Source organism: Myotis nattereri (genome assembly GCF_964212035.1).
Source record: "Myotis nattereri genome assembly, chromosome: 3".
Lineage (NCBI taxonomy): Eukaryota > Metazoa > Chordata > Mammalia > Chiroptera > Vespertilionidae > Myotis > Myotis nattereri.
Genome location: NC_138077.1, coordinates 122,837,106 through 122,863,960, shown reverse-complemented (window position 1 = coordinate 122,863,960; position 26,855 = coordinate 122,837,106). Strand labels below are relative to the sequence as shown.

The following is a 26,855-nucleotide window of genomic DNA, read 5'->3' as shown; positions in this document are numbered from 1 at the left end:
GGATATATTCCCAGAAGTGGGATCACTGGGCCAAATAGTGGTTCCAATTTTACTTTTTTGAGGAAACTCCATACTGTTTTCCACAGTGGCTGCACCAGTCTGCATTCCCACCAGCAGTATACGAGGGTTCCCTTTTCCTCACATCCTCGCCAGCACTTGTTGATTTATTCATGGTAGCCATTCTGGCAGGCATAAGGTAATACCTCATTGCAGTTTTAGGTTGCGTCTCTCTGGTGATTAGTGACCTTGAGCATATTTTTCATGTCTCTTGGCCATCTGTATATCCACTTTGGAGAAGTATCTATTGAGGTCCTTTGACCATAGATTAGATTCAAACCTTAAGCTTCCAAAGCAGTTTTATAAATAGAAATACTTAAATTATAAAATAGCTTGATATAGCATCCTTTTTAAAATTAATGTATTTTTATTCAGAGAAGAAGGGAGAGATAGAAACATCAATGATGAGGGAGAATCATTGATTGGCTGCCTCCTGCACACTCCTGAGCCACACCAGCCAGGCTAGCATCCTTTTTTAAAAATTCAAACTTTTTATTGATAATGAAAATTGCTGCTTGAGCTAAACTTAATCTAGAACAGAGACATATTAAAAGTAATGCTATGCTACATTATTTAAGACTAGAGACCCGATGCATGAAAATTCATGCAACAGTAGGCCTTTCTTCCCCCAGCTCCTGGCACCAGCTTCCTTCCAGCACCCAGGACCCAGGAAAGGGCTGGCTTCCCTCGGGCTGCCTGCAGGCACCTAGTTCCTGGCTGGCTTCCCTCTGACCCTGGCTTTGTTAGGAAGGACGTCCGGAATGACATCAGAAGATGTCTAGTCTTATTAGCGTATTACCCTTTTATTATTATAGACTAGTGGCCCGGTACATGAAATTTGTGCGGGGGGGGGGGGGGGGGGGAGGGTGAAGAGGGGTGTCCCTCAGCCCGGCCTGCACCCTCTCCAATTTGGGACTCCTCAGGGGATAACTGGCAGTTGGACATCCCTCTCACAATCCAGAACTGCTGGCTCCTAACTGCTTGCCTGTCTGCCTGATTGCCCCTAACTGCTTCTGCCTGCCAGCCTGATCACCCTTAACTGCTCCCCTGCTGGCTTGATTGCCCCTAACCATCTCTGCCTCAGCCCCACACCCAGGACCCAGAATTCCCTCCTCCAGCAGACCAGAGTCACCTGGGACCTGGGTTTCCCTCCCTCTGGTCAGCCATAGGCACACGGGACCCGGGCCAGCTTTGCCCAGGCTGGCTACAGCTGCAGGGGATGGTGGGCAGTTGGCTTCGCTCGGGCTGCAGTCGCAGGTGCTGGCGCCTGGGACCACAGGGTGGGCGGCTTCTCCATCTCCCAGGCCACAGCCAGCCGCAGGTGCTGGTGCCTGGGACTGCTGGCAGGCGGCTTTGCTTGGGCCTGGCTTTGTCAGGATGTGTGGATGGTCGTACAGAAGATGTGCGGTCTAATTAGGATATTACCCTTTTATTAGTATAGATCATGGTGTGTTTTTTATTGCCATCATTAACCATAGTAACTGTTGCTTATGTATTAAAGTTCTATTCCTGCTAAGTCTAGGAGCAGCCTCAGAATCCTTCTCACCATTCATCTTAAGTCTGATGCTTAGTTGATCAGAATTAATACCTGAGGTGAAGCCTCTTACTGCAGATGTATCCCAGAATGTATGGCATCCTCTCTGCTTTCTGATCCAGCTAATAATACATTGCCTCAATCATGTTGATTGAGGCCATTTTCCCCCTTGCAGTTTCTAGTAGTAGATTACCATCTACTGCCTAGGAAGCAAAATTGACTGTCTCCATGTAGATCGCAAAATAAGGCATTTTTCTCATCAATAAAATTTCATTCTTTCAGCATGAGTAATTTTATCAACAATGTTTTGAGGCAGTAACAGTTATAACAAATTGAGTGAATTATTGTTTCAGGTACTGTGCTGTGCCATACACAGATTTTATTTTATCTTTGCAACAACTGTATACAGTAGGTACTATAATTACACAGATGAGAACCCCGAGGGATAGAGAGATCAGGTAACTTGAACAGTAAAATCTAGAAGTGGCTGAATCTCATTTTAAATCCATGAGCCATGCCATTTAACCATTACACTCCACTCAGTATTGTGCTAGAGCCTGCTCTTTTTTTAAAAAAAAAATTTGTTTTATTGCTTAAAGTATTACAAAGAGTATCACATATGTCTCCTTCCCCCCCCCCCTTGACCTTCCCCCGGCCTCCCCTACCCCCCAGTGTCTTGTGTCCATTGGTTATGCTTATATGCATGCATACAAGTCCTTTGGTTAGAGCCTGCTCTTACTGGCTCACAAATTTTCAGTAATTTTGTAAGCTGGTTGTTAAACATGTTCATTATTAAAAATTAAATTATATAATCTTAAAAGTGAATAAATTACATTAAAACCAAAGGTAATACATACTCTAAATTCATCACTCCTTAATTATTTACTACACTTTACTGTTCTGACTCGACATTATTTATGTCTTTTGGGTCTTTCTGGTAATAGTGTATTACTGCATGTTTCTCCTTCAGCTCTGCAGATGTATCCCAGAATGTATGGCATCCTCTCTGCTTTATGATCCAGCTAATAATACATTGCCTCAATCATTAGCAGCTGAAATCAGTCATGGATGGAGAATTTATGCCACAGAAATTGGCTGATAGTATAAATCAGAGTTTTGTTTTCTTTGATTGAGAGCCAGTTGTTAAACATTTATCGGCACAACACTGACCACATTGGTGGTGGTGGTCTTGTCAGAATGTGTTATATTATGCAGATAAAAATCTATCTAAACAGACTTGATTAGATATTTTGAAAGATGGAAGAATTGTCCCTGTCAACTATTTTAGTTGATTCATATCTTCACTAATTGTCATCATTGCAAAGTTTTCAGTCCCCATATGGATTCCTGGATATAGTATGTCATGCCCTGTCCCTGTCCCCTCCCTTTGTAGCCTTTGTTATCTTAAGGACTCTAGTTTTCCATTTATATGTTTAAGTACCAACCTTACTGGCTTAAAAATGTAAGCTTTTAACACTGCTCTCTCTGTTCTGTATCCTACAGATAAAAACTGGAGTTGGGTTGTGGCAGAAGAGATAAATTCAGAAGGGGAATATTGGAGTAATGACTGCAGTGGGAGAAGAGGGAACCTATCACCCAGGCCACAGGCGCTGGCACCCTGGACCACAGGGCTGGCAGCTTCTCCGAGTGGCTGCTGCCTGGGACCTCGGGGTGAGTGGCTTGTCTGTCTCCTGGGCCAGAGCCAGCTGCAGGCACTGGCTCCTGGACCACAGGTGGGCGGCTTCTCCGTGTCCCCTGGGATGCAGTGTGGGCAGCTTCTCCGGCTGGCTGCGGCCTGAGATCACGGGGCAGGCAGCTTCTTCATCTCCCGGCCGAAGCCAGCCTCAGGCGCTAGAGCTGAACTTCTCTGTCTCCCCTGACTTCTGCATCCCCAACAGGCCTGGAGTGGCCAGAGCCAGGATGCTTGCATGGTAGCCATGGCTATGATGCAAGTATTCCAGCTCCAGCCTCCCCCATCTTTGTTGGGTTAATTTGCATACTTACTCTGATTGGCTGGTGAGCATAGTGGGAGGGATGGTTAATTTACATGTTTCTCTTTTATTATATAGGAGGATTATTGGCAAATTATTTAATGGGTTGTTATGAGTTGCATTCTAATTATAGACAATTATCTGAGTATGGAATAAGTACTAGATTAAATCCCTTAAAAATAAACTATATATGAAAAGATATTTGAAAAAAAAAGATGGGGTGATTTTGAAGAAGATGCTTCTGAAAACGATGCTAGAGAGCATGGCCCCAAAGGAGACTCCGAGGGAGGCAATTCCTAAAGTCTGCAAAGAGTCAGAAAAGAGATCCTAAAAAGATGAGCCTCAAAAAAAGATGACGAGCCCTAGCTGATTTGGCTCAGTGGACAGAGCATCGGCCTGTGGACTAAAGGGTCTGGGGTTCAATTCTAGTCAAGGGCACATGCCCAGGTTGTGGGCTTGATCCCCAGTATGGGGCATGCAGGAGGCAGCCAATCAATGATTCTGTCTCATCATTGATGTTTCTCTCTCTCTCCCTCTCCTTTCCTTTCCTTATGAAATAAGTAAAAATATATTTAAAAAGAAATAAAAAGATAATGAGGAGCCTGGCTAGGCTCCTCAGTTGGTTGGAGCATCATCCCATGCACCAAAAAGTTGTGGATTTGATTCCACTCAGGGCACATACCTTGATTACAAGTTTGGTTCCTGGTCAGGGCACATATGGAAGGTAAACAATGATGTTTTCTCTCACATTGATATTTCTCTCTCTCTCTCTCTCTCTCTCTCTCTCTCTCTCTCTCTCTCTCTCTCAAAATAAATAAAAAAGACATATCCTCGGGTGAGGATTTAAAAAAAAAAGAAGGTGACAAGAAAGGCTTTGCCAAAGGCCTGAAGGAGACCCTGAAAAAGAAGCCGAACAGGAGGAGGATAGCCCCCAAAAGGCCTGAGGAAGTCTTGGAAAGAGAATCTGAAGACTGCTTTGGAAAAGATGGCTCCAAAAAATAATTAGAAGAAAATGGTGTTGAAAAGTTAGGAGAAATGACCCTGAAAATTGAGAGTCTGAGGATAATGGGTCTGAGAGAATGAGGAGAAAAGCACTGAGTGTGAAGATCCAGGTGCAAAGGGAGAAGATGAATATGAAGACGTATTTGATGATGCATCAGATGGAGAAGAGGAGGAAGACAGTGCAGAAGCGGAGGGTCTGACAGTGCTGAGGAAGAGGAGGAGGAGGGTGCAGGTGGACAGCTGTTGGAAGATGAGGATGCCAACAAGATGGTGTTTGATGAGGAGGGTCCAGTGAGGGGTGCATGTTGAGTCCCATGTGAGGGGCTCTGCAGGGGTGTTAGCAACAAGGAAGGGCCCTGTCCACGAGCAGAGGCTTTGTCCTCAGAGGTGATGATGATGATGATGATGATGATGATGATGATGGTGAAGATGAGAAGCAGGGGGAGGAGGAGATCGGATCTCTATAACACGTTTTTGTGGAGACACCTCCATCTCCCCCGGCGTTCTCTGTGGGGGTAATTATTAGTGGTGTTACATGAACACATGCATTGTGATAGGAAGCCATCGGACTATTGTTTGGGAATTTTCGTTGTAATTAGCACTCAATGATTTTAAATGTAATTTAAATGGCTATTCAATTAAAACTCATGGTCATAATACAAATTTTTTAAAAAATAAAAGAAAGAAGTGCAAACAGCACTAAAACGCTAGCTATGGAAAGATTGAAGTTTCCTATGAAAAAAACAGAAACTCAAGTTATGAAATAAAACGAACACAAATTCACAAGTGCAGCTTAATGTGAAGGGGAATATCTGAAAACAACATTACCCATGAAGAATGAATATAGGGAGAGGGACAGCTATCAGAAAGGAAATAAGCCTGGGTGAATAATGGTATTAGAATAGAATTCAATAGGACCTGCTGATTAGAGAAATTTTGGACCTGGCTGTATATCCCTCTGAAGAAACCCATTCGCACACCTCAGTAAACAGATCCAGTGAACTTGTTGTAACTGAGTTTTATTAGAGCAGCATCTTCTCTTCCCATGCGCTTGCATCGCCTAGTGTGTTGTTCACATGATGTTACTGCCCAAAGTACCAAGAGCGCGTGCAGGGGATGGGCACTTCCTCCCAGATGGTCTCCAGCCTCTGGGCCCAAGATGCCACCATCTGCTTTCTTTCCTCTTCTGATGCAGTCTCAGGAGCAAAACTGATCTGGGGGGCGAGCACTTTAAATCCACAGAAGTGCAAGGTGCCATGCTACAGCCACAAAGCAGGAAGAATTGATCGGAAGCCACACCCTTACACAGCATTCAGGTGAATAATTAAAGGGGGAGATGATATAAAATAAAACTTCAAAAACACAACTGGAAACCTTGAATGCTACTGGGTAACTGAAAACCACGAAGTGCCCTATAACCTTAGGATGCTATTACCGGGGAGGTGAAGAATTCTGGGCAACAAGAAGTTCCAAATTCTATTCTGTTCATTGATCTTTGCTACTGACTCAGACAGCGAACTTTATGGTTTTGACTGAGTAGGCAAATTAGTATCCATTTACATGATAGATTATTCTAGAATGAGATTATTCTAGCTATAATGTGCACTCTGGAAGGTTTCTCAAGTTCTGTATTAAATAAAAACAATAAGAAGTTTGAAGCAACATTTATAGTATACCATTTAGGTGAAAAAATATAATAAACCTAATAATAATAATATAGATTATTAAAAATGATTATTTTTAAGGTGAAATTAAGAGTACTGACTTTGTATTTTTGTATTTTATAGTCTCACTTTTTTCTTTTATGCACTTTTACAAAGTGAAAAAATATAAAGATTTTTTTAAAACAAGAAGAATTTAAGTGTGGACAGTGGCACGTGAGAGACCAGTTGGCCCTGAAGAAAGACAGTAAGGCTTGTAAATAATCATTTCTTTCTCAGGGCTTCACTAAGTGGAATCCCTGTGTCATCTCCTTTCAAAGAAGACCACATTTTCTTTCCTAGAAATATCCCTCTCCTTCCCTTAAAACCCACACTCTGTCCAGGCCTACCCTACCAGGGTTGGTGGGAGGGCAAGAGGCCCACACATCACCGTCACATTTTAAAAGTGAGCTCACCAACTTTTAAATATGTGATCACTCCTCCCTGGACAACCATCCCCTCATAGCAATGTGGAAGAACGTTCCCATCTCAGTTATGGAGTCTCCTGGCAGTTCTCTGCTCCTCCCCTCAACCTGCTTGAACCTGCCACGCCCACTGCTTTCCCCTTTGCAAACCACCATCCTCCGGGCCCCTGGGCCCAGGGGTGCGCACACAGTCGGGCCTGAATCCTGGGGACCTGAGTGAGGTGCTCTGAGGAGGAGGCACAGCCGGGGCCCCATGGGCCTCCTCTGTGGGGGGCGTGAGGCTGTTGGGAATGCCAGGCCTGAGCACCTCTTGCCAGGGTTGGAGGGCGATGCTGCCTTCAAGCAGCAAGGCCTGTGGAGGACTCTATAGCTCTGAGGGCTCAGTACCTGCCCAGTCCCCCACTAACCACCCCCCCCCCCCCCCCCCGTCCCAGTCCCCGCCGGGGCAATCCTGTTATCTGCAGAGCAGATTCCAGCTAACCAGGCTTGTCCTAGCTTCCACCCAAACAATATTGCAGCCTGTCATTATAATTTGTGTTGTCCCTATTGGCCAACCTTTTCAGTGCTGCTAAGTCAAAAAATTAAAAAGGGTAAAATGTTATAATTTCCTGCATCCAGATGGAGTCAAAATGAATGGGTTTCAGGCTTCAGTCCCACCTCATTTTGCACCTGGGGAAGCTGTGGGGAGAGGGGGTGGGGTGCGGTGCAATGGCTACCTGGAGGGGCCACAAGAAGTATTTAAAATCTCCGCTGACTCCAGTTTTCGTGTACATCTCGGCCGTGCTGCCCGTGGTTATGGAAAGGAGGGCCAGTTTACCCTGCGGAGGAGAAAGCACGTGTGTCATGTGAACCCCAGAGGAGGAGACAAATAAATGTCACTGTGACTCCAGCACAGAGCTCTGTAATGACCAGGAGGGGCATCTGGGGAGGGGCAAATACAACACTCCCACTTCCAGGAAGGCCAGCTACAGGCGACAGCTGCCCCCAGTGGGAGGCAGGGAGGGAGCAATCAGAGGGAATAGTCTGATCTCCCACCTCTGGCAGAAGGTGGGTTCAGCGCTGCAGGTGAGAAGTGGGCAAGGCGGGCGCAGACCTGGAGGGCTGGGAGGTTGGGGGCCGAAGGAGGCCAGGTCATGCCCACACATGGCACCACTCAGCAAATGTTAGCACACTTCTGGCCCAAGCCGGATCTTTGTGACTTAGTGTTTTCTTTATATGCACTATTTTCTGAAGCTTTTAGAATTTTAATAATCATGTATTTTAATAAGAAATTCATAGCTACCACGTGTTGGGTATGGACCAGCTTCCATGGGAAGCTCTGAGAGACGAACTGCGAGGGGAGCAGAGCCGCCAGCCCTCTCGAAGTCAGGGCTGCGCACCACGTGGCCCACTTTGAGACCATTGTTATAATCTGATTGTTATTGAACAGGAAAGGAGTAAAGGGAAGACTAGAGAATACAGGCATGCCATTTATACAGCTTTGCTAATTTAACACTATCCAAGTCTGTTCCCCACTGATTGATGTGGGAAGGGGCTGGACACAGGCAGTTTGGACGCATGCCCAGTAAAGAGAAGATGTTTATCTGTCGATCACACCTGGGAACAGGTAATTGGCCAGAATGAGTGGGGCCACTGCGAGGGCATGAAACCTGAATATTTCAACAGCTGCACAAAGGTGTATGCTCTCTTGGTTCTCTGTCTGGAGCACTGGGCTCCCGGCTCTCCTGTTGCTGGGAGTGTCCTCCCTTGCACCCATGTGGCTCACGGCCATGTGGAATCCAAACTATAGGCTAATGGAATTTGATTAACTGATGCTGAACTGGACCCAGCTGCAACATGGAACAGACACTTTGGACACTGGCTTTGCTTTTGGAGCTGCTGGAACCTCAGCGGCCCCCTTTTCAGGACTGGGTTAAGTGGCATCAGACATTACAACCCCAGGAATGGAACTCCATGCTAGTAAAGCTTTCTCCCACATCTCATTCACCTGGGGGGTATTCTGAAAATATCATTTCAGCGGTACACAAAAACCCTACTGCCACTCGTGTGCACCCAGCCCACTAATTTCTCTAGCAGCAACACCACCTTCCTAGCAAAACTTCAGGCCCTCACAGCCATACACGTAGTGCACTGTGGCTGTGTCTGTGCCTCCCTAGAGACAGAGCTCCGAGGCTTCAGAAACAATGCTTTTATTCACCCACGTGCAGCGCACAGAGCTTTCTTTGCCCATAGTTGGTGCCCAATCAATATTTGTTTTTTAAAAAGTAAACTAGAAATATAACTCGATGAGATGCACTCTGTCCCTCCCTCAGTCTATAGTGATCCTTACCCAGCACATACCTTGAGAAACCCGGAATCATAGAATCCTGGGAGGTCGAAGGCAAACCCCTGGCACAGCACCCTGTCCATCCAGCCCTTCAGGATGGCCGGCACGCTGAACCAGTACAGTGGGAACTGGGGACAACACCAAGGACAAACAAATGCTGCGGTTGTCTCAGGCTTCGTGGTTCAGTCTATCTCAGTGATGGTGAACCTATGACATGCGTGTCAGAGGTAACATGCAAACTCATTTTTTTGTTTGATTTTTCTTTGTTAAATGGCATTTAAATATATAAAATAAATATCAAAAATATGTCTTTGTTTTACTATGGTTGCAAATATCAAAAAATTTCTATATGTGACACGGCACCAGAGTTAAGTTAGGGTTTTTCAAAATGCTGACACGCCGAGCTCAAAAGGTTCGCCATCACTGGGTGACTGAAGGAATCCTGCTGCCCGCTTGCAGGGGGACTGAGCAGGCGAGTGTAACCCATGGGGCAGCACAAGTGGAGGACATTTCTTCCCTTTCAGTGTGAGGCATGCAGTGTGGGTTTGAGAAGGTGGAGTGGGTGGGGCAGAGTGGACAATGGAGCTGGTTGCTGTCACAGGTGCCGCTGCATCCTCTACGACAGCCCCCTTATGCTGGACCCCGAGCAGACGGGGAGGCGCTCAGAAGCTCTGCTAGACTCGGATCTGTGGCGGCAGCCTGTGGCCGACACTATGGAAGGGACATGAGGAAGGGTGTGGAAATAGATTCTGCCCCTTTGTGTGCCTGGGGGGAGCTGCTGGCATCTGGAAATCAGACTGAGTTAGGTTCTGAGAAGCTTCAGGTTTAACACAAGCTAAAGCCTTACCCTCAGATCCCACACACCAGCAGTAAGATCTCCTCGAAGTTTTCGTGTTCTCCTGGAAGCCCTGACACTATGTCCAATAATGCCATCAATGCAAAGAGATGGACACAGACAAGAACCAGTTACTAAAGGTGAAAGGAGGACTGTGCTTCATGTGTTTTCACTCTAACTCACACTCAAACTCGGGACTTGCACTGATCCAAGCTTCACAACCTACTTCTGTGTGATATTGGCAAGTTACTTAACCTGTCTGTGCCTCCTGTTCCTAATTTGCAAATAGGGCTACTCCTCGTCCCTAGCTCACAGCATTGTGGTGAGGGAGGGTCCAGAACAGAGTAACTGCTCAGTGAAGAGTGAGATGTGTATGGTAACAGTAGGAGTGGGGCTGAATGAGACAAACAATCCAACAATGCAGACCCTGTTGGTAAAGTATAAGGAAGTGAGAAGGAGGGTGGAAGAAGAGAGGTGATATGGGGGGTTAAGAAAACAACTTAATAGTCTCAACAATAAAGATAAAGCTGAACAAAACAAAATAAAACAAAACAAACCATTATAAAAGAACAGGCCTTGGCTTGCTTAGCTACCCGGTTCCATGAGTGGTCAGCTGACCCCGGGAGTCAGGAAGGAGAACGAGAGCTGCTTGTGGTTCTGAGGCCAGAGTTGCTACAGCCCCATCATCTTTCTGCCAGAAAGAGGTGGCCTTGTTCTGCCCACTTCCTGCCCTCACCAGGGTTGGGAAGCAGACAATCTGGACCAATCAGTTCCATCTTGGAGACTCTGGATCTAGAGACTCCTGTCCTTGGTGTGAAGCTAGGGGAGGACAGAGCCAGCAGGTGGAGAGCAGATGAGACTCAGAGAAAGAAGAGCCTCTGTTTCCACTGTCCTTTGCCACCATCTGTCCTGGGTTCCAGGAGACCCAGGTGACCAGGGCCCTAAGTATAAATTCCCTTTTTTTCTAGTTTGACTTGTATTTCCATTACCCCAATGACTCCCAAAGAGTAAGTTTGATATTGCTGCCAAGCTTAGGGTCACAAACTTGACTGCAAACCTTCTAGCTGTGGCAGGGAGTGGCCTTGCTGAGTTAGGCCAATTCTTGGGCCAGATCTTTAGGTCGTGAATCCTGGCCCTGGAACAATTTGTGAATGAATACAGGGATGGTGGGCGGGTGAGGCAACCAATGAGAGGCAGGAAACCAATAGATTTTCCTCTTAATGATCAGGATATTTAAGGCAGGAGCTGCATGTGACCTGCTGGTGTAGATAATGCTGGTTTTCCTCCAGCCCCTGCCTGTCTGGGGTGGGGAAAAGAGGGAAATGAAAGCAGCATGATATGACATTTCTTGGACCATTGGGCTAAAGGCAAAATACTTCTATTTACTTGGGGGTCAGGATTTTGAATGAGTAATATTGGCTATATGGATCTCCTTACCCAACTAGGCATAAATAAGTGTGCAAATGTGCTGAAAACATCAACACCACTTCTGGAAGTATGAAATCCAATATTTGGAAAGAGTTTATCCATAGAATGAATCTAATTCAGTATAATAATTAGAGGAAAACAAACCTGAAATATCACTAGATCAGCTTCCTGAACCTTCTTCTGCTCATCGACTATGTCACTGGTAAGAGACTGCTTCTTGCAGGCTTCATATGCTTCCACCCCGTAACTGAAGACCTCGGGATTAGAGAGAGGACCTGGAGAGGAAGAGGCCAAATGTTCTCACTCTCAGGGCAACATCCACGGCCATCCAGGCCAAGCCCACTGGTGTCATTTACCCTGGACTCCCCAAAGCAAGTCACCAGATCGTCACTGAGACCCAACCAGGTATTCAGGCTATGGAATAAAAAGAAAGGAAGCTGCTGTCCTTACCTTCAAGGACTCAAAGTCCAGTAGGAGAAGCAGTGAAATAACTAACCAAATGATTAACATACGGTACAAAACAGAATTGGTCAGCTAGCTCAGTCCAGCGCTACAGCCCGATCAGCTTCATGTCATACAGTCAAGATGCATGTGGTCTAACTCTGGGTGTGTGCTAAGTACAGTGGTGGCCCTCAGGGCCAGTGACCAGCTCTGTTTGGGTGGGTTAGCAAACATATCTCTGGGAATGGGCTTTGTGAACTGGGTTTTCAAGATGGAGCAGGAGTCACCAGGCAGCCTGGAACACTAGAGGGAAGTGAAAGGATGTTCTGGACAAAAGACACAAGGCACTTGACTGACAACAAGGTCAGCACATCTGAGGAGCTGGGGTGGAAAGCCAGTAAGGATGCCTGTGATGTATCTGCAGATGGGCCTCTGGCCTTGTTGTGAGTTTTGCTAAGGAACTTAAGCTTTTCCTGCACATGGGGAGCCATGTGGTTTAAGAAGAGAAAAAATAAGTTCTGTGGTTTAGATTTAGAAAAGCTTCCTATACCAGCAGGGGTATGAGAGCAAGCCTGGGGGTGGGGCGGAAGTCAGGTGGTAGCAGTGGGTGGGAGGAGGTTTTTCAGGGCTAGAACTTACAGTACCATCCAACAGCAACTAAGATGAAAGATGAGGTATCTTGTTCTCTCACTTTATTGGGCTTGTGTCAACTAGAATGATTCATCAGCATTAACCACAGGTTACCCTTTACTGAGCACATCCTCATTGTCAGGGGCAGCGCTCCACACACTCCACCTTCTCTATCTTCACAACACCGGGTGAGATGGGTATAAATCCCAACTACCAAAGGGGAAACTGAGACTAAAGAGAGGCCACAGACTACTTCAATGCCCCAGGGCCCTAAGTGGCAGCAGAGGTGGGAGGATGAAGGTGCAGGTTTGAACCACTGCGCACTCGGGGTCTGGAGATGAGCCAGCAAGCTCCAGGTCGCTTGGAGAAGAGCCAAGAGGAGAACTGGACCCTCAGTGCTTCAATAGATTCACAATTTAAAAACTTCAGTGTTCTTTGCCACCTCTTTTAATCTACCTACATTTCACTGTCATTCAAAAAACACTTATTGAGTGCCTTTGCATAAGGTTCATTATTGACAGGGAACCCTAGGAGGGTAATTGCCCTATAGATAGGTCAAAAGAGGTTACCTCTAATCTCATTATGGGCAAGGCCTTTAATTCAGGCCTTCCAGGTAGTTAAGGGAGGGGCAGAATTTTCTGTGGTAGAAAGTTTTATTTGCATGAAATTACATCCTTCACTTTCTTTTTTAAAAATATATTTTTATTAATTTCAGAGAGGAAGGGAGAGGGAGAGAGAGGTAGAAACATCAATGAGAGAGAATCATTGATTGGCTGCCTCTGGCACACACCCACTGGGATCAAGCCTGCAACCCAAGCATGTTTCCTTGAACAGAATGAAACCCAGAACCGTTTGGTCCACAGGCCAACCCTCTATCTACTGATGGATAGGGCCATCCCTCAGTTTCTTAAAGTCCCATTTCTAATCTAGGCCTAGAGGAGGTGCAGCTGGTGATTCATCAGCTAAAAGCAAGGGCAGTGTCCAAAATTTCCATTCCACAGTGGAGCTAGACTGGTACAACAGTCCATCAGCCCATTGTGTGGGGTCCACATGGCTCTGAGCCATGTGGGTGAATGCGAGAGAGCAGGAACAGGAGAGCCTGGAAGCCTGGAGCACAAGAGGCAAGAGAGCAAGAGAGAGAACTCCCTTGTTTAGGAGCTTAAATTTATTAAACTTTCCCTGCTTTCAGTGGCCACACCTTCTTTGGCAAATGACCAGTTCCCAGGTATGATTGATAGATAAGTACCTTCCCTATGTCATCCAGATTTTACTGGGCATGCCTATAATATTTGGTGTCCCCTTTGCTCCTTTCCAGTTATTAATAACTGGGTTTATTATAATGGTATTACTTACATTCTCTCTTTAATTCCAAGTGCATAAAAGAAATTGCAAAACTGCCATTCTCAGGAGTACCCAAGAATGCTTCCTGGCAATGTTGTCAGTTTGGGTTCAAATAAACATTTAAAGTTTCTACAGGAATGGACATTCCTACCTTGGCAGTGTTAGGCACTTACATTTGTGTGAGTTAGGGAAATCCCTCATTGTACCAGGAAGAGGAAGACGTCTACATCTCTAGAAACTGTTATCAATGGAGAAGGTTCAAACTTAAGTCTGCACAATCCTACCCTTGCTTACTGTGCCTTTCCTGGTAACCTCTCGTAACTGACTCCCCACGCCCAATGTCATTTTTTTTTTGCCTTTAGCTAAAGATGGTATTTAAGGTGCTGGCTTCTGCCATTTTGAAGAGCTACTCACTTTTCCCGAGTCTCTCTCATGTATATGGGAAGAACAGAAGTTTAATTTGTTTTTCTTCTGATAACCTGTCTCATGCCAATTTAATTATTAGACCAGCTAGAAGAACTTAGAAGGGGAGAGGAAAAGTCTTCCTCAACAATATCAAAGCAATAATTTTTATTAGTGTGGGTGCGGAGAGACCTTTCTAAGCAAGAAATCCAGAGCCATAAAAGAAAGACTGACACATGGCTTGAAATAAAAGTTGGAAGCAACATAAATATAAATAAACATAGGAATGGGTAAGTTATAATACATACTGTTACCATTGTCATTAGCCAGTTATTAATAATAAGAAAGGAGTAAAGGGAAGGCCAGACATTATAAATTTGGCCATCTTATGGGTGAAGCATGGGTTGCTTCACCAGGAAGCTGCAATTTCACACTCCACAGGGAACCACTGCCCATTCCTGCAAATCCCTGGGGGAAGGGACTGGACTAAAGGTAAGATGGGCGCATGCACAGTGAGCCAGTGTGATGTAGGGAAAGCACTTGCCTGTCAATCTAATCTGGGAACAAAGATAATTGCCCAGAAGGGTGGAGCCACTTCAAGCCTTAGAAAATTTGGGAATACATAATCCTGAAACAAAGGAATTTTCTCTCTCTGGTTCCTCTGGCTTTGCTCCTGGTTACTTGCATTTGCCCCTGTTCCCTCCATACCCAATGGACTGCAGAAGCCATATGGCTCATGGCTGTGCGGACCCCACACATAAAGGACTGCAGCTGGGAACACAAGCTAAGGTAGCCTGACGCTTGATTGGACTGTGCAAATATGGTGTGGAAACTCTGAGCACTGGCTGTAATTCTAGCCCCACTGAAGACAAGACTGGGGTTTTTCCTTGGTGGATGGATGGAGATGGGACCATGGAAACTCAGGTGTTTAGTTCCATGCAAATAAATATCACTAATTCTCCCATGCAAATCTCAGAAAATTGCTTTACTCGTGACATCGCGAGAATCCCACTCCCACCAGCAACAGGCGAGGAAACAGAGAGCTCCCCACCGATAACAATACCAGCGAGTGCTACACAGTCTTTAAAAAGACTTCTGAATGCTGGAATAAAGCAAGGAACAATGGCTGTATTTATATCTGTGTCTATAGATTTTCTGATCATATACATCAATAAAAACTCTTTTTTTTATATTTAGAATAAGGTCTACAAGGATCCATACCAGAAAGTTAAGCTTACTTGACTCTGGGTACAGTGTAGTATGTGAAAATAGTTGATTGATTTATTAATAGACAATAAAGACCTGGAGAGGCAAGGATGTCAGCTATTATCTTCAGTATTAAATACTAAATATGGAGATCTCGTTAATGCAATTACAAACAATGTTAAACAGTGGAAAAGTAGAGGTGAAATGATCCTTATTTGCAGATTATGTGATTGTATATTGGAAATGCACAGAGCATCACCTGAAAACTACCACAGACGTAAGTAAATGAGCAACGGTTGGATGCACACACACACGTGGATGCAGAGGTATATACCAAGATTAATCCTCTCTACACAGAAAAACAAAAACCAGTCCATAAGAATCAGGCAAGATCTCTAAAAGAAAACTTGTTAACCGATTTAGAGAGTTGTGAAAAAGACATGAGCAAATGAAAAGCCATACAATTTTCTCAGATAGAATTGGCATCATAAAAGCTAACCTGTAAATTTATCTACTTATTTAATTGATTCTTTAGAGAGAGGGAGAGAGAGAAACAATGATGTGAGAGTGAAACATTGATCAGTTGCCTTCTGCTTGTACCACCACTTGGTATTGAACCCACACCTGGGTATATGCCCTGACCAGGAATCAAACCCACCACCTTCTGGCATATGGGATGACGCTCCAATCAACTGAGATACACCGGCTAGAGCTCATCTGTAAATTTAACGGGATCTGAATTAAAATATCATCTGGTTACTTATTGAATCTAGAAACCTAATTCAAAAGATTTAATGAAAAATTAAAATGAAAATAGAAAATAAGGGAAATGAGGGTGACATAACTCTACCATATATTAAATTTGCCAAAATAAATAAAGTCGTGTGGTAGAAAATAAACAAAGTCATGGACAGAAAACAAAGAGAAACTATAAAGTAGTGTGAATGAAAAGGGGCCACATGCTTAACCAGACAAGCTAAGCGAAGGCCTGCATAGCAGGCCTTATAAACTCAGACACCAAAAGTAACCACATAGCATGGTCTGAAATGAAAACATTCTAACTAAAAGCAGGTCATGTCCTAGGCTAGAATCTTCTCTGCCTGATCTTCTGTGACAAAGGTCAATTCTGACCTTGATTGAGCCTGTCTAGTGTCTTTTTGCATCTACCATGACATGCCTTTGGAATGTCAAGGTTAATTCCCTTTTTCCTGACCCCTCCTGGCACAAGCACAGCACCAGGGCAGAGACCACAAATTCTCTCATTGTTCTTGTTATCATATTTATTATTGACTGTTAACTATCCCATACCCAAATAAAATAAGTATTTGTCTATCCATTTTACTTTTTATCCACGCCTAGAGGTTTCTCTGCATTGTTTTCTCCTGCTTCCCTAATCCATCACCAATGAATTTCATGTTACCCCTTACATCTTGCCCTTTGATTCTAATGCATAAAGTAAGGGGTAAAACTGCCATTTTCCTAATCTGTTGAGATTTTGCTTCCCAGCAATTATTGTCAGTTTGGCTCAAATAAACTCATAAAAGTTCTCTAAAGGTTTGAATGTTTGTTATGTTGAAACAGAGTAAAATGTAAGTGGAAATTTAGATTACAATGAAGGTGGCATTTTAAATCAGGGCAAATAGCTGGGTCATGCAATAAATGGTGGGAGAAAACTGAGTAGATAGTTGGGAAATACTTGGACTCATGCCTCACATTAGACACTGAAATAAATTTTGAATGGATAAAGTTTGTAATTTTAAAAAGTAGAATCTGTAAAGTACTACAAGAAACTATAAAATGTTTAAAAAATAAACTTAGAGTTTATATATATATATATATATATATGGCAAAATCCAGATCTTAGAAAGTTTGACCTTTGATCAAAAGCCAACTAATTAAAAGTAAATAAAATCCTGCATGGAAAAAAAAGATTATACCATAAGCATAGTAAAAAACAAAAAATTTGGTGGAAATGTATTTACAATTCAAATCCCACACTAAATGCTAATTTTATAATATATAAAGAGCTCTTTAAAATCATAAGAAAAGGGAGGATTCTAAAATGTGGCGGAATAAGTGGAAGCTACACTGACAGTCTCCCAGGACCAAAGTAGAAATACAACTAAAATACAGAAAAACTACCCAGAAAAATTAACTGAGGACTCTGAGCTCCAACCCCAGAGTCCCCAAGGACAGAAAGAACCCTAATAATCAAGGACAGAAAGTGGAGACTGCATAGAGACTGGTAGGAAGTGTGGAGGGGCTGAGCCCTCACAGACAGCAGCTGAAGGTATGGAGGGATATCTCAGCTTTGGGAAGTTCCCAATGAGAACCCTGAGTCTAAATGCCAAGCTGGGCTCCACAGAACAGAGAACCAGAATTGAGAAAGGTGCCCACAGAACACCTGGCTGTTAATAGCAGTAGGATTGCTGTAGGCCAGGGAGAGGCAGCTAGAAATGCAGACACCCTCTTAAAAGTCAAAAACAAAAAATTCTGTGTGCAGCCACTCACCTTGGGCTTTGGCATAGGGAGGGCAGAGTGGACTGGAGCTATGTGAGGAGAGTCCAGAGTGGGGGGCTTTGGGGTTGGAGCTCAGAGTGTGGGCACCCTGATTTCATGCTCTGAGTCATTACCTCATGCTGTAGAGGACATCTTTGTCTGGCAGATCTTTGAGGAAGGCAGTTGCCCCACCTTGTTGGAAGACCTCTATCACCACTCTGATGTTGATAGCCTGAGGCTAACAAAGCTTGAGTGTCAATTGAACTGAAGGCAGAGGAAGATCTCTGTGGGCTCTGAGTCTCTGCCTGATCTTTTGGGCCTGAGGCTAGGAAAAGCAGACCCTGGTGCACATCTTGGTCCTTTCCAAAGGCACAAAGCCCCAGCAGAGGGAGCCACAACATGTGGATTGCCGATAGTTCCAGGAGGGTACTCAGGGAAAGTCTCAGTGTCTAACATTGTCCTGTACTAGAAACTGGGAGTCATAGCAGATCTACCTAATACATAGACACAAACCCAAACAGGCAGTCAAATGGGGAGACAAAAAAACAAGCCCCAAATGAAAGAACAAGAGAATTCTCAAGAAGAGCTAAACAAAATAGACATAAGAAATTTATTAGATATAGAGTTCAGAATAATGATGGCAAAGATGATCAACAACATGAATAAAGATGAAAAAAAGATGACTGGGTTACCATGAGATCAAGAAAGAAATAAAAAACTTCCTGGAAACCAATGAAAATGAACACACAACTACCCAAAAATCTCTGGGTCACAGCAAAAGAAGTTTTGAGAGGGAAGTTCATAGCACTACAGGCCTACCTCAAAAAAACAAGAAAAATTAAAAACAAACCATTTAACCCTACAACTTAAAGAATTAGAAAGAGAACAAGAGAAGTCCAGAGTATGTAGATACTTTGAGTGAGACATCTAGAAATCTTCTTGATGCCTGTCTTCTCAACTCAGAACCTGGGATTATAATCTGCTCTAATCATTAACCAAAACTTCTGTTCTTATAGAGATGACTCTCCTAAATACCTGATCACGTAGACCAAAGGCCTAACTTTGGGAACCCATAGGCATCACCAACTCCTGAAATGAGACACAGCTGTTTAAATGAGCTAAACTCTTCTCAAGACTGAGTCTGGTTTAACGAGAACTAAAACAACCTACCAACCCACCTTCTGAAATGTGAACTTCTCAGGAAATTTTAACGGCAAGACTGATGGAGTTCAGGACAGGCCACTTGACATGTGAATTATTTTGAGCTGAAGGCGACTGAGAACCTGCTGGCCCACAAACAACTTTTACTTCTCCCTGAGAGAATTTAAATTAGGACCTTGCCTATAATAAATGTTATTAGCAGAAATAACTTTGTATAGGGCAGGGCAGACTTCTAATTACTGAACACCTGCTCTTATCATCCTGCAATGACCTTCATCCCCTCTGAAGCCCCAAGGTGCCTTACCTCTCCTTAGCTCAGAATGCCATATGTACCGCATTTTGCCTTTCTGTCTCTGAACCTCTCATGTATGTTGGGTTCCCATATGTATGCATGTACATAATTAAATTTTGTTATTTTTTCTTGTTGATCTCTCTAATATTTATTGGACCAGAGGACAAAGGAAAATTTCTTCCTCCCCACAATAGTAAAACTCACTTATTTGAATGAGAAAAATGCAAATTAGAACTATACCAGGAACCAATTTTTTTCACGTGTCACGTTACCAATTTTCAAAAATTGATAACACTTTTGGAGACAGTGAGGAAATGAGCACTTGCAAGCATCGCTGGTAGGAGTGTAAACTGGTTCAACATTTATGGGAAGCAATTTGATATTACCTATAAAAATTAAAAGTGCACATTCCCCACACCAGCCATTCCACTACTAGATCTACTAGCATATGTAGGGCAACACATGTGGTGATGACTATTCACTACAGCACTGTTTATAACAGCAAAAGGTGGACAACAACCTAAAGTGCCCTTGAGGCCCTAACCAGTTTGGCTCAGTGAATAGAGCATCAGCCTGCGGACTGAAGGGTCCCAGGTTCGATTCCGGTTAAGTGCCCTTGAGTAGGGGCTACTTAAACTATGACATCCAAATAATGGAATAGTTTGTAGTAGTAAAAAAGGAAAGCAATGTGCAAATCAATGGATATAATATACTACCATTTTTAAAAAAATATATTTTATTGATTTTTTACAGAGAGGAAGGGAGAGGGATAGAGAGTCAGAAACATCGATGAGAGACAAACATCGATCATCTGCCTCCTGCACACTCCCCACTGGGGACGTGCCCGCAACCAAGGTACATGCCCTTGACTGGAATCGAACCTAGGACCCTTGAGTCCGCAGGTCGACGCTCTATCCACTGAGCCAAACCAGTCAGGGCTATACTACCATTTTTTAAAAATAGTGGAAAATATACCTGTAATTGCTTTATACAGCACAGAATGTCCTTGGAAGGACAGTGAGAAAATGGGTAACACTTATTATCTCAGGGCCAGAGAAACTGGTGTCCACGGGATGGTAAACAAACTTGCACTGTGGAATTCTCCACTTGAGAATTGTATATTATGTGTGCTGGTTATTTTTTTCTCTAAATTTTTTTTAAATTACAAAAATAAAAAGTAAGAAAACAAATAATCTGACTTAAAAATGGTCAGAGGACTTTAATAAATATTTTTCCAAAGAAGACATATAAATGACCAACAGGCACATGAAAAGATGTTAAATTTTACTAGCTATTGGAGAAATGCAAATCAAAACCACAATGAGATACCACCTAACACCTGTTAGAATGGCTATTATAAAAAAGACAAGAAATAACCAGTGTTGGCAAGGATGTGGAGAAAAGAGAACCCCTGTGCTCTATTGGTGGGAATATAATTTGGTGAATCCACTAAGGAAAATAGCATGGAGGGTCCTCAAAAAATTAAAACTAGAACTACCTTATGACTCAGAAATTTCACTTCTGGGTATTTATCCAAAGAAAACAAAAAACACTAATTTGAAAAAATATAGGGTCCTCGTGTTCATTATAGCATTATTTACAATAGCTAAGGCATGGAAACAACCTAATGTCCATCAGCGAATACATAGATAAAGAAAATGTGGTATATATACAATGGAATGCTATTACTCCGCCACAAAGAAAGAATGAAATCTTAGCATTTGCAACAATATGGGTGGACCTACAAGGTATTAGTCTAAGTGAAATAAGTCAGACAGAAAAAGATGCATACTGTATGATCTCACTTACACATGGAATGTATATTTTAAAAAAAAGAACAAACAAACAAAACACCAACAACCAAACGAAAATAACTGAGTTCATGGATATAGAGAACAGATTGGTGGGTTTCTGAGGCAGAGATTGGGGAGTGGGCCACACAGATGAAGGGGGTCAAAGGTACAATTTTTAGTTATAAAATGAGTAAGTCATGGAGATGTTATGTACAGCATGGTGACTACAGTAAATAAGCCTGTATTGCTCATTGGAAAGTAGCTGGATGGTGGATCTTCACAAGGAAAAGGAATATGTAATTATGTGAGGTGACGAGTGTTAACTGGACTTATTGTGGTCATCATTTTGCAATGCATACAAATATTGAATCTTTACATTGTAAAGCTGAAACTAATGTCCTATCAGTTGTGCCTCAATAAAAAAATGCACACACCCAAAGAAAGAAGTTTTAAAAGACACAGCTTGTGTCCCGTGACTTACCAGTGATATCGTTCCTTGTGGCTCTCGGCTCAAAGTCCATGGCATAGAGGTCAGACACGGTGACGGAGCAGCCCTGCTTGCTCAAGGTCTCCACAGCCACTTTCTTCAGACAGCCGTTGAAAGACCGGGGCTCCTGGTGCGCATAGACGATGAGCACTTTCTTACCTAAGTCCAGAGAAGAAATGATTTCTCTTAAAGAGCAATTCTTCTTTGTCAAAATTCAAAAAGACTAAAACGGAAATGACGTGTGTAGGAGCATTACAGCATTTAAAGCTAAGAAATACCAACCTTTTCAATGAGTGAGGTTTTAATCCAGTTATAGCATAGCTCATGGGTACTTGAGTTTACTAATATGCAAATATACAATGGGTCCAATTATGATTGGTCAAAACTCACACAACCAAGTTCTTTCAAAGCCCAATCTGGCTTGGTTATCCTCTGAGAAGTTGGAGCCCTGTTCCCAAACTCAATGAAATGAAAAGCTCCCTGACTCATGTTTTGTGCTAACCCTATGTGGGCAGGTATCAGCTATTGACACACAGTCTTGCTTTTTTTCCTCCAGCCCCATTGAAATGTCACACTTAAACAAGATATGAAAAACTGGACTCCTAGTACTACTCCAGGGAAGACAGGGTCGTAAGGAGCCCAGCTTTTGGATGTGAGATGACAAGAAGTGTAAGAGTCAGGTCTTATGGGTCCTGGCTGTGTCACTATTACCAATAGCTCCTGAAGCAGTATTGTCCTTGCTAGAAGATAACTTGAAATTATGCTCTGATTTTTTTTGCAAGAGGCAGCTCTGGTGATTTGCTTAAATTTTCTCAGGTAAAGTTTAAGGCCAAGTATTTAAACTGTTGATTTAAAATGTTCAGTTTAGGTCCTTAAGGAGAAAATACAAAGGTTAGTTTGAAGCAAACAATTTTGGGGCATTCCACTGAGTATAAAGGTTAAATTCCATGAGTTAATGATATACTTTTTTTTTTTTTTTTTTAATTTTAACTTCTCAGGCTCATTAGCCATGAATGGAGTCTACTTGGGAAAATGGATACAAATAAAATATTTATACCAATGGTTCTCAACTAGGGCAGTGCTGCCTCGCAGGAGATATTTCACAATAACTGGAGACATTTTCAGTTTTCATGGCTGGGAGGGTTCAGGGGATGCAGGGTGGGGGGCAGTGCAGGGGAACTTCTGGCATCTGATAGCCCCAAGGATGCTGCATAAAACAAAGGGTTTTCTGGCCCAAAATGTCAGTAGTGCTGAGGTGGAAAACCCCAATGTATAGTATCATATGTAAGGTGCACCATTATGTTCTGAAATTAAGAGATTTTTATGTTATACTAGTGTCCTAGTGCACAGATTCATGCACATTGAAAGGGAATTAATTAGAAGAAATATTTTAATATTGCTATTCACCCTTTCTCTATAATAGAAGTGTCAACCAAATTTATGATCGACAATTATAGATCAAAACATACACATGCGATTGGTGCCAGTGAGAGCTTTATATGTATCACGCATGCGTCAGTCAACTTAGCCTTTTATATGGAATAAACTTGCTTAATTAGACTTGCTTTCTGAACTTTTTCCAGCCCAGTGAAGCACCCAACTTCTCTTTCAGGTAATTGTCAGCAACACAGCAGTAAATATCAACACGAAGCACATTATTACTGTAGATCATGCAGAGAGAAAAAGGGTAAAATATTTAACTGTAGCAGTGTTTGACTATATTCTGCACAGTGAGAAAACCTGAAGTCATTTTCAAGTTCCACCATTTCTTACTTCTTTTCAGTTGGGTCAAGTTTCTAAACTTTCTAAATTTCCATTTTCATTTTTCTGGCTAATGAAAAGAAAATAGGATTCTACCAAGTCTCCTATCTACCTACTCCAGGACTTCTGTGAGGATCAAATGAGATGAGGCACATGAAAACGCTTCACAGACATTTGGTTAAAGTATAAAAAGTTTCCACCTGGCTATAAAGCAAGTCATGTTCCTGGGCTGAAGAAACTCCAAGGAGACTAGTTGCTAGGGAAAGGAAGCTGGGTTTTGCTATGTGAAATCATTACCCGGCACCCACAGTGACTGTTTCTGGGCTGGGCTGGGCTGGGCTATGGGCCACATTTTGCACCATGGGGTCTTGGCAGTGTTGGCTGTAATTTGGTGGGCTGTCACCCCAGGATGGTGGTGGGGCCTGTGTCCCACTTGGGGGAAGCCGAGTGTTGCTTTGTGGCGCCAGGTCCATGGTGCGGTTTATTTTTAAATGGCCAGTGTGCATCTTGGCAGCTCCTGCATTGAGCGTCTGCCCCCTGGTGGTCAGTGCATGTCATAGCTACTGGTTGGATGGACACTTAGCCTTTTATATATATAGATTGTTGAGAGAAAAAAAGATGTAGCAGAATGGGGCCATGAGCAGGGAGACAAGTAAAGATGGGGAGTTATACTGAATTTTTAACCATGGTTACCCAGGGGGCTCATTCACGCAACTATATATTGAGCATCTACTATTCCCTCGGGTCATTTCAGAGATTGGATAAGCATGGCCCTTACTTTGGAGGAACCTATATTTTGGTAGGATTTTTTTTTTAATTGTTTTATTGCTTAAAGTATTACAAAGGGTATTACATATGTGTCCTTTTTGGTAGGATTTAAATAAATAATAAAATAAGTAAGAAAATAAAAAATAAAGTAATTCCAGGTAGTGATCCACATAAACAAAACAAGTTTTATACACTTCAGTGTTATTTAGATTTTTTCTAAATAACATATTCAACTTTTACTTAAAATTTTAATTTAGAAAAGTTAATAGCTAATAGTCACCTGCCATGTTCTAGGCAGATGGATTTCTCTCTGACAGGTCACAGAGGAGGTTTGCTTTAATCCTAAGCACAGAAGGATTCTGAGTGGTGAGCCCCAGGCTTTCAGATGTAGTCAGTCTCCTCAGGCCTCAACAACCTAGAAGAGAAAAAACAAACACTTGAGGGAGGTGGGGAGACAAGGAGGTGAGGTTGAAGTACTGGCTCCAGGCCTCACCACCACTTTCTGAAGGACATGCAAATGGATCAGCAAAAGGCTTTTTAGGAGAGGCCAGGCGCCAGTGAAGAAGCTGGTGGTGAATGGGCAGAAAAAGAAGTGGATTCTGAAGTTCACCAGTGACTGCCCTACTCTGTAGCAAACAGAATCACAGCTGGGAAATTTGGTGGAGTCACTGTAACCAGTGAAAGAAGCAAGAGCGAGATCACTGTAACCTCTGAGGGGCCTTCTTCCAAAAGGTATTTGAAATATGTCACCTAACTCCAAAGTCAGATAAAGACACTACAAAGAAAGAGAATTACAGGCCAATATCCCTGATGACCACAGATGCTAAAATCCTCAACAAAATATTAGCAAATCAAACCCAGCAATATATGAAAAAGCTCATACACCATGATCAAGTGGGATTTATTCCAGGGATGCAAGGCCGGTACAATATTCACAAATCAGTAATGTGATATGTTACATAAAAAACTGAAAGACAAAAACCACATGATCATATCAATAGATGTAGCAAAAGCATCTGACAAAATCCATCATCCTTTTTTTGATAACAACTCTCAGTAAAGGGAATAGAGAGGTCTGACTTCAACATAATAAAGGCCATATATGACAAACCTACAGCCAACATCATACTCAATAGGGAAAGACTAAAAGTATTTCCCCTTAGAACAGGAACAAGACAAAGATGTCTGCTTTCACCACTCTTATTCAACATAGTTCTGGAAGTCCTGGCCACAGCAATCAGAAAAGAAGAAGAGACAAAAGACATCCAAATTGGAAAGGAGGATGTAAAACTCTCATTATTTGCAGATGACATGATATTGTACATAGAAAATCCTAAAGACTCCACCAGGAAACTACTAGATTTAATAAATGAATTCAGTAAGGTAGCAGGATACAAAATCAACCTCCAGAAATCGATGGCATTTTTATATACTAATAATGAACTCTCAGAAAGAGAAACTAAAAAAGCAATCCCTTTTACCACTGTAACAACAACAAAATAATATACCTAGGAATAAACTTAAATAAGGAAGTAAAAGACCTGTACTTGGAAAATGATAGGACATTGAAAAAAGAAATAGAGGGAGATACAAATAAATGGAAGAATATACTGTGTTCATGGATTGGAAGAATTAACATCATTAAAATGTCTATACTGCCCTAACCGGTTTGGCTTAGTGGATAGAGCGTCAGCCTGCGTACTCAAGGGTCCCAGGTTCAATTCCGGTCAAGGGCATGTACCTTGGTTGCGGGCACATCCCCAGTAGGGGGTGTGCAGGAGGCAGCTGATCGATGTTTCTCTCTCATCGATGCTTCTAACTCTCTATCCCTCTCCCTTCCTCTCTGTAAAAAATCAATAAAACATATTTAAATAAAATATATATATATGTTTTATTAAAAAAAGTCTATACTACCCAAAGCAATATATAAATTCAATGCAATCCCTATTAAAATACCAATGGCGTACTTCATAGAGCTAGAACACATACTCCAAAAATTTATATGGAACCATAAAAGACCCCGAATAGCTGTAGCAATCTTGAGAAAGAAGAATGATGTAGATGGGATCACGATACCAGATATTAAACTATACTACAAAGCCATTATAACCAAAACAGCCTGGCACTGGCACAAGAACAGGCATATAGACCAATGGATCAGAACTGAGACCCCAGAAATTGATCCACTCCATTACAGTCAATGAATATTTGACAAAGGAAGCAAGAATATACAATGGAGTAGACAGTCTCTTCAACAAATGGTGCTGGGAAAACTTGACAGACCATGCAAAAAGATGAAACTAGAACAACAACTTACACCATACATAAGAATAAACTCAAGATGGGTAAAAGACTTAAATGTAAGACATGAAACCATAAAAATCTTACAGGAGAACATAGGCAATAAAATCTCAGATATCTCATGTAGCAATATGTTTATGGATACATCTCATAGGGCAAATGAAACTAAAGAGAAAATAAACAAATGGGACTACATCAAAATAGAAAGCTTCTGCACAGCAAAAGAAACCAACATTAAAATAAAAAGGGAACCCACTGTATGCGAGAACATATTTGCCAATGATACTTCTGATAAGGGGTTAATATAAAAAGTATATAAAGTACTCATACAACTCAACAAAAGGGAGAAAAATAATCCAATTTAAAAATGGGCAGAAGACCTGAATAGACATTTCTCCAAAGAGGACAACAAATAAATGGCCAAGGGATAATGAAAAAATGCTCAAAGTCACTAATCATCAGAGAGATGCAAATT

General features: G+C 42.5%; 1 protein-coding gene across 3 annotated transcripts in view; it reads right to left on the bottom strand.

The window, feature by feature from the left end:
• Positions 1–5,587: 5,587 nt before the first annotated feature.
• NQO2 (N-ribosyldihydronicotinamide:quinone dehydrogenase 2) overlaps positions 5,588–26,855 on the bottom strand; it is a 37,432-nt gene continuing 16,164 nt past the window's right edge. For 2 of the 3 annotated variants that reach the window (XM_081086212.1, XM_081086211.1), the window contains exons 2-7: positions 24,360–24,494; positions 21,545–21,709; positions 11,443–11,573; positions 9,050–9,163; positions 7,426–7,527; positions 5,588–5,843 (exon numbers count right to left, since the gene is read on the bottom strand). In XM_081086212.1, coding sequence (XP_080942338.1) covers positions 5,667–5,843; positions 7,426–7,527; positions 9,050–9,163; positions 11,443–11,573; positions 21,545–21,709; positions 24,360–24,366 — 696 coding nt within the window. In that variant the 5' untranslated portion in view covers positions 24,367–24,494 and the 3' untranslated portion in view covers positions 5,588–5,666. The remainder of the gene's footprint in view (positions 5,844–7,425; positions 7,528–9,049; positions 9,164–11,442; positions 11,574–21,544; positions 21,710–24,359; positions 24,495–26,855) is intronic. The other variant, XM_081086213.1, reaches the window with a different exon arrangement.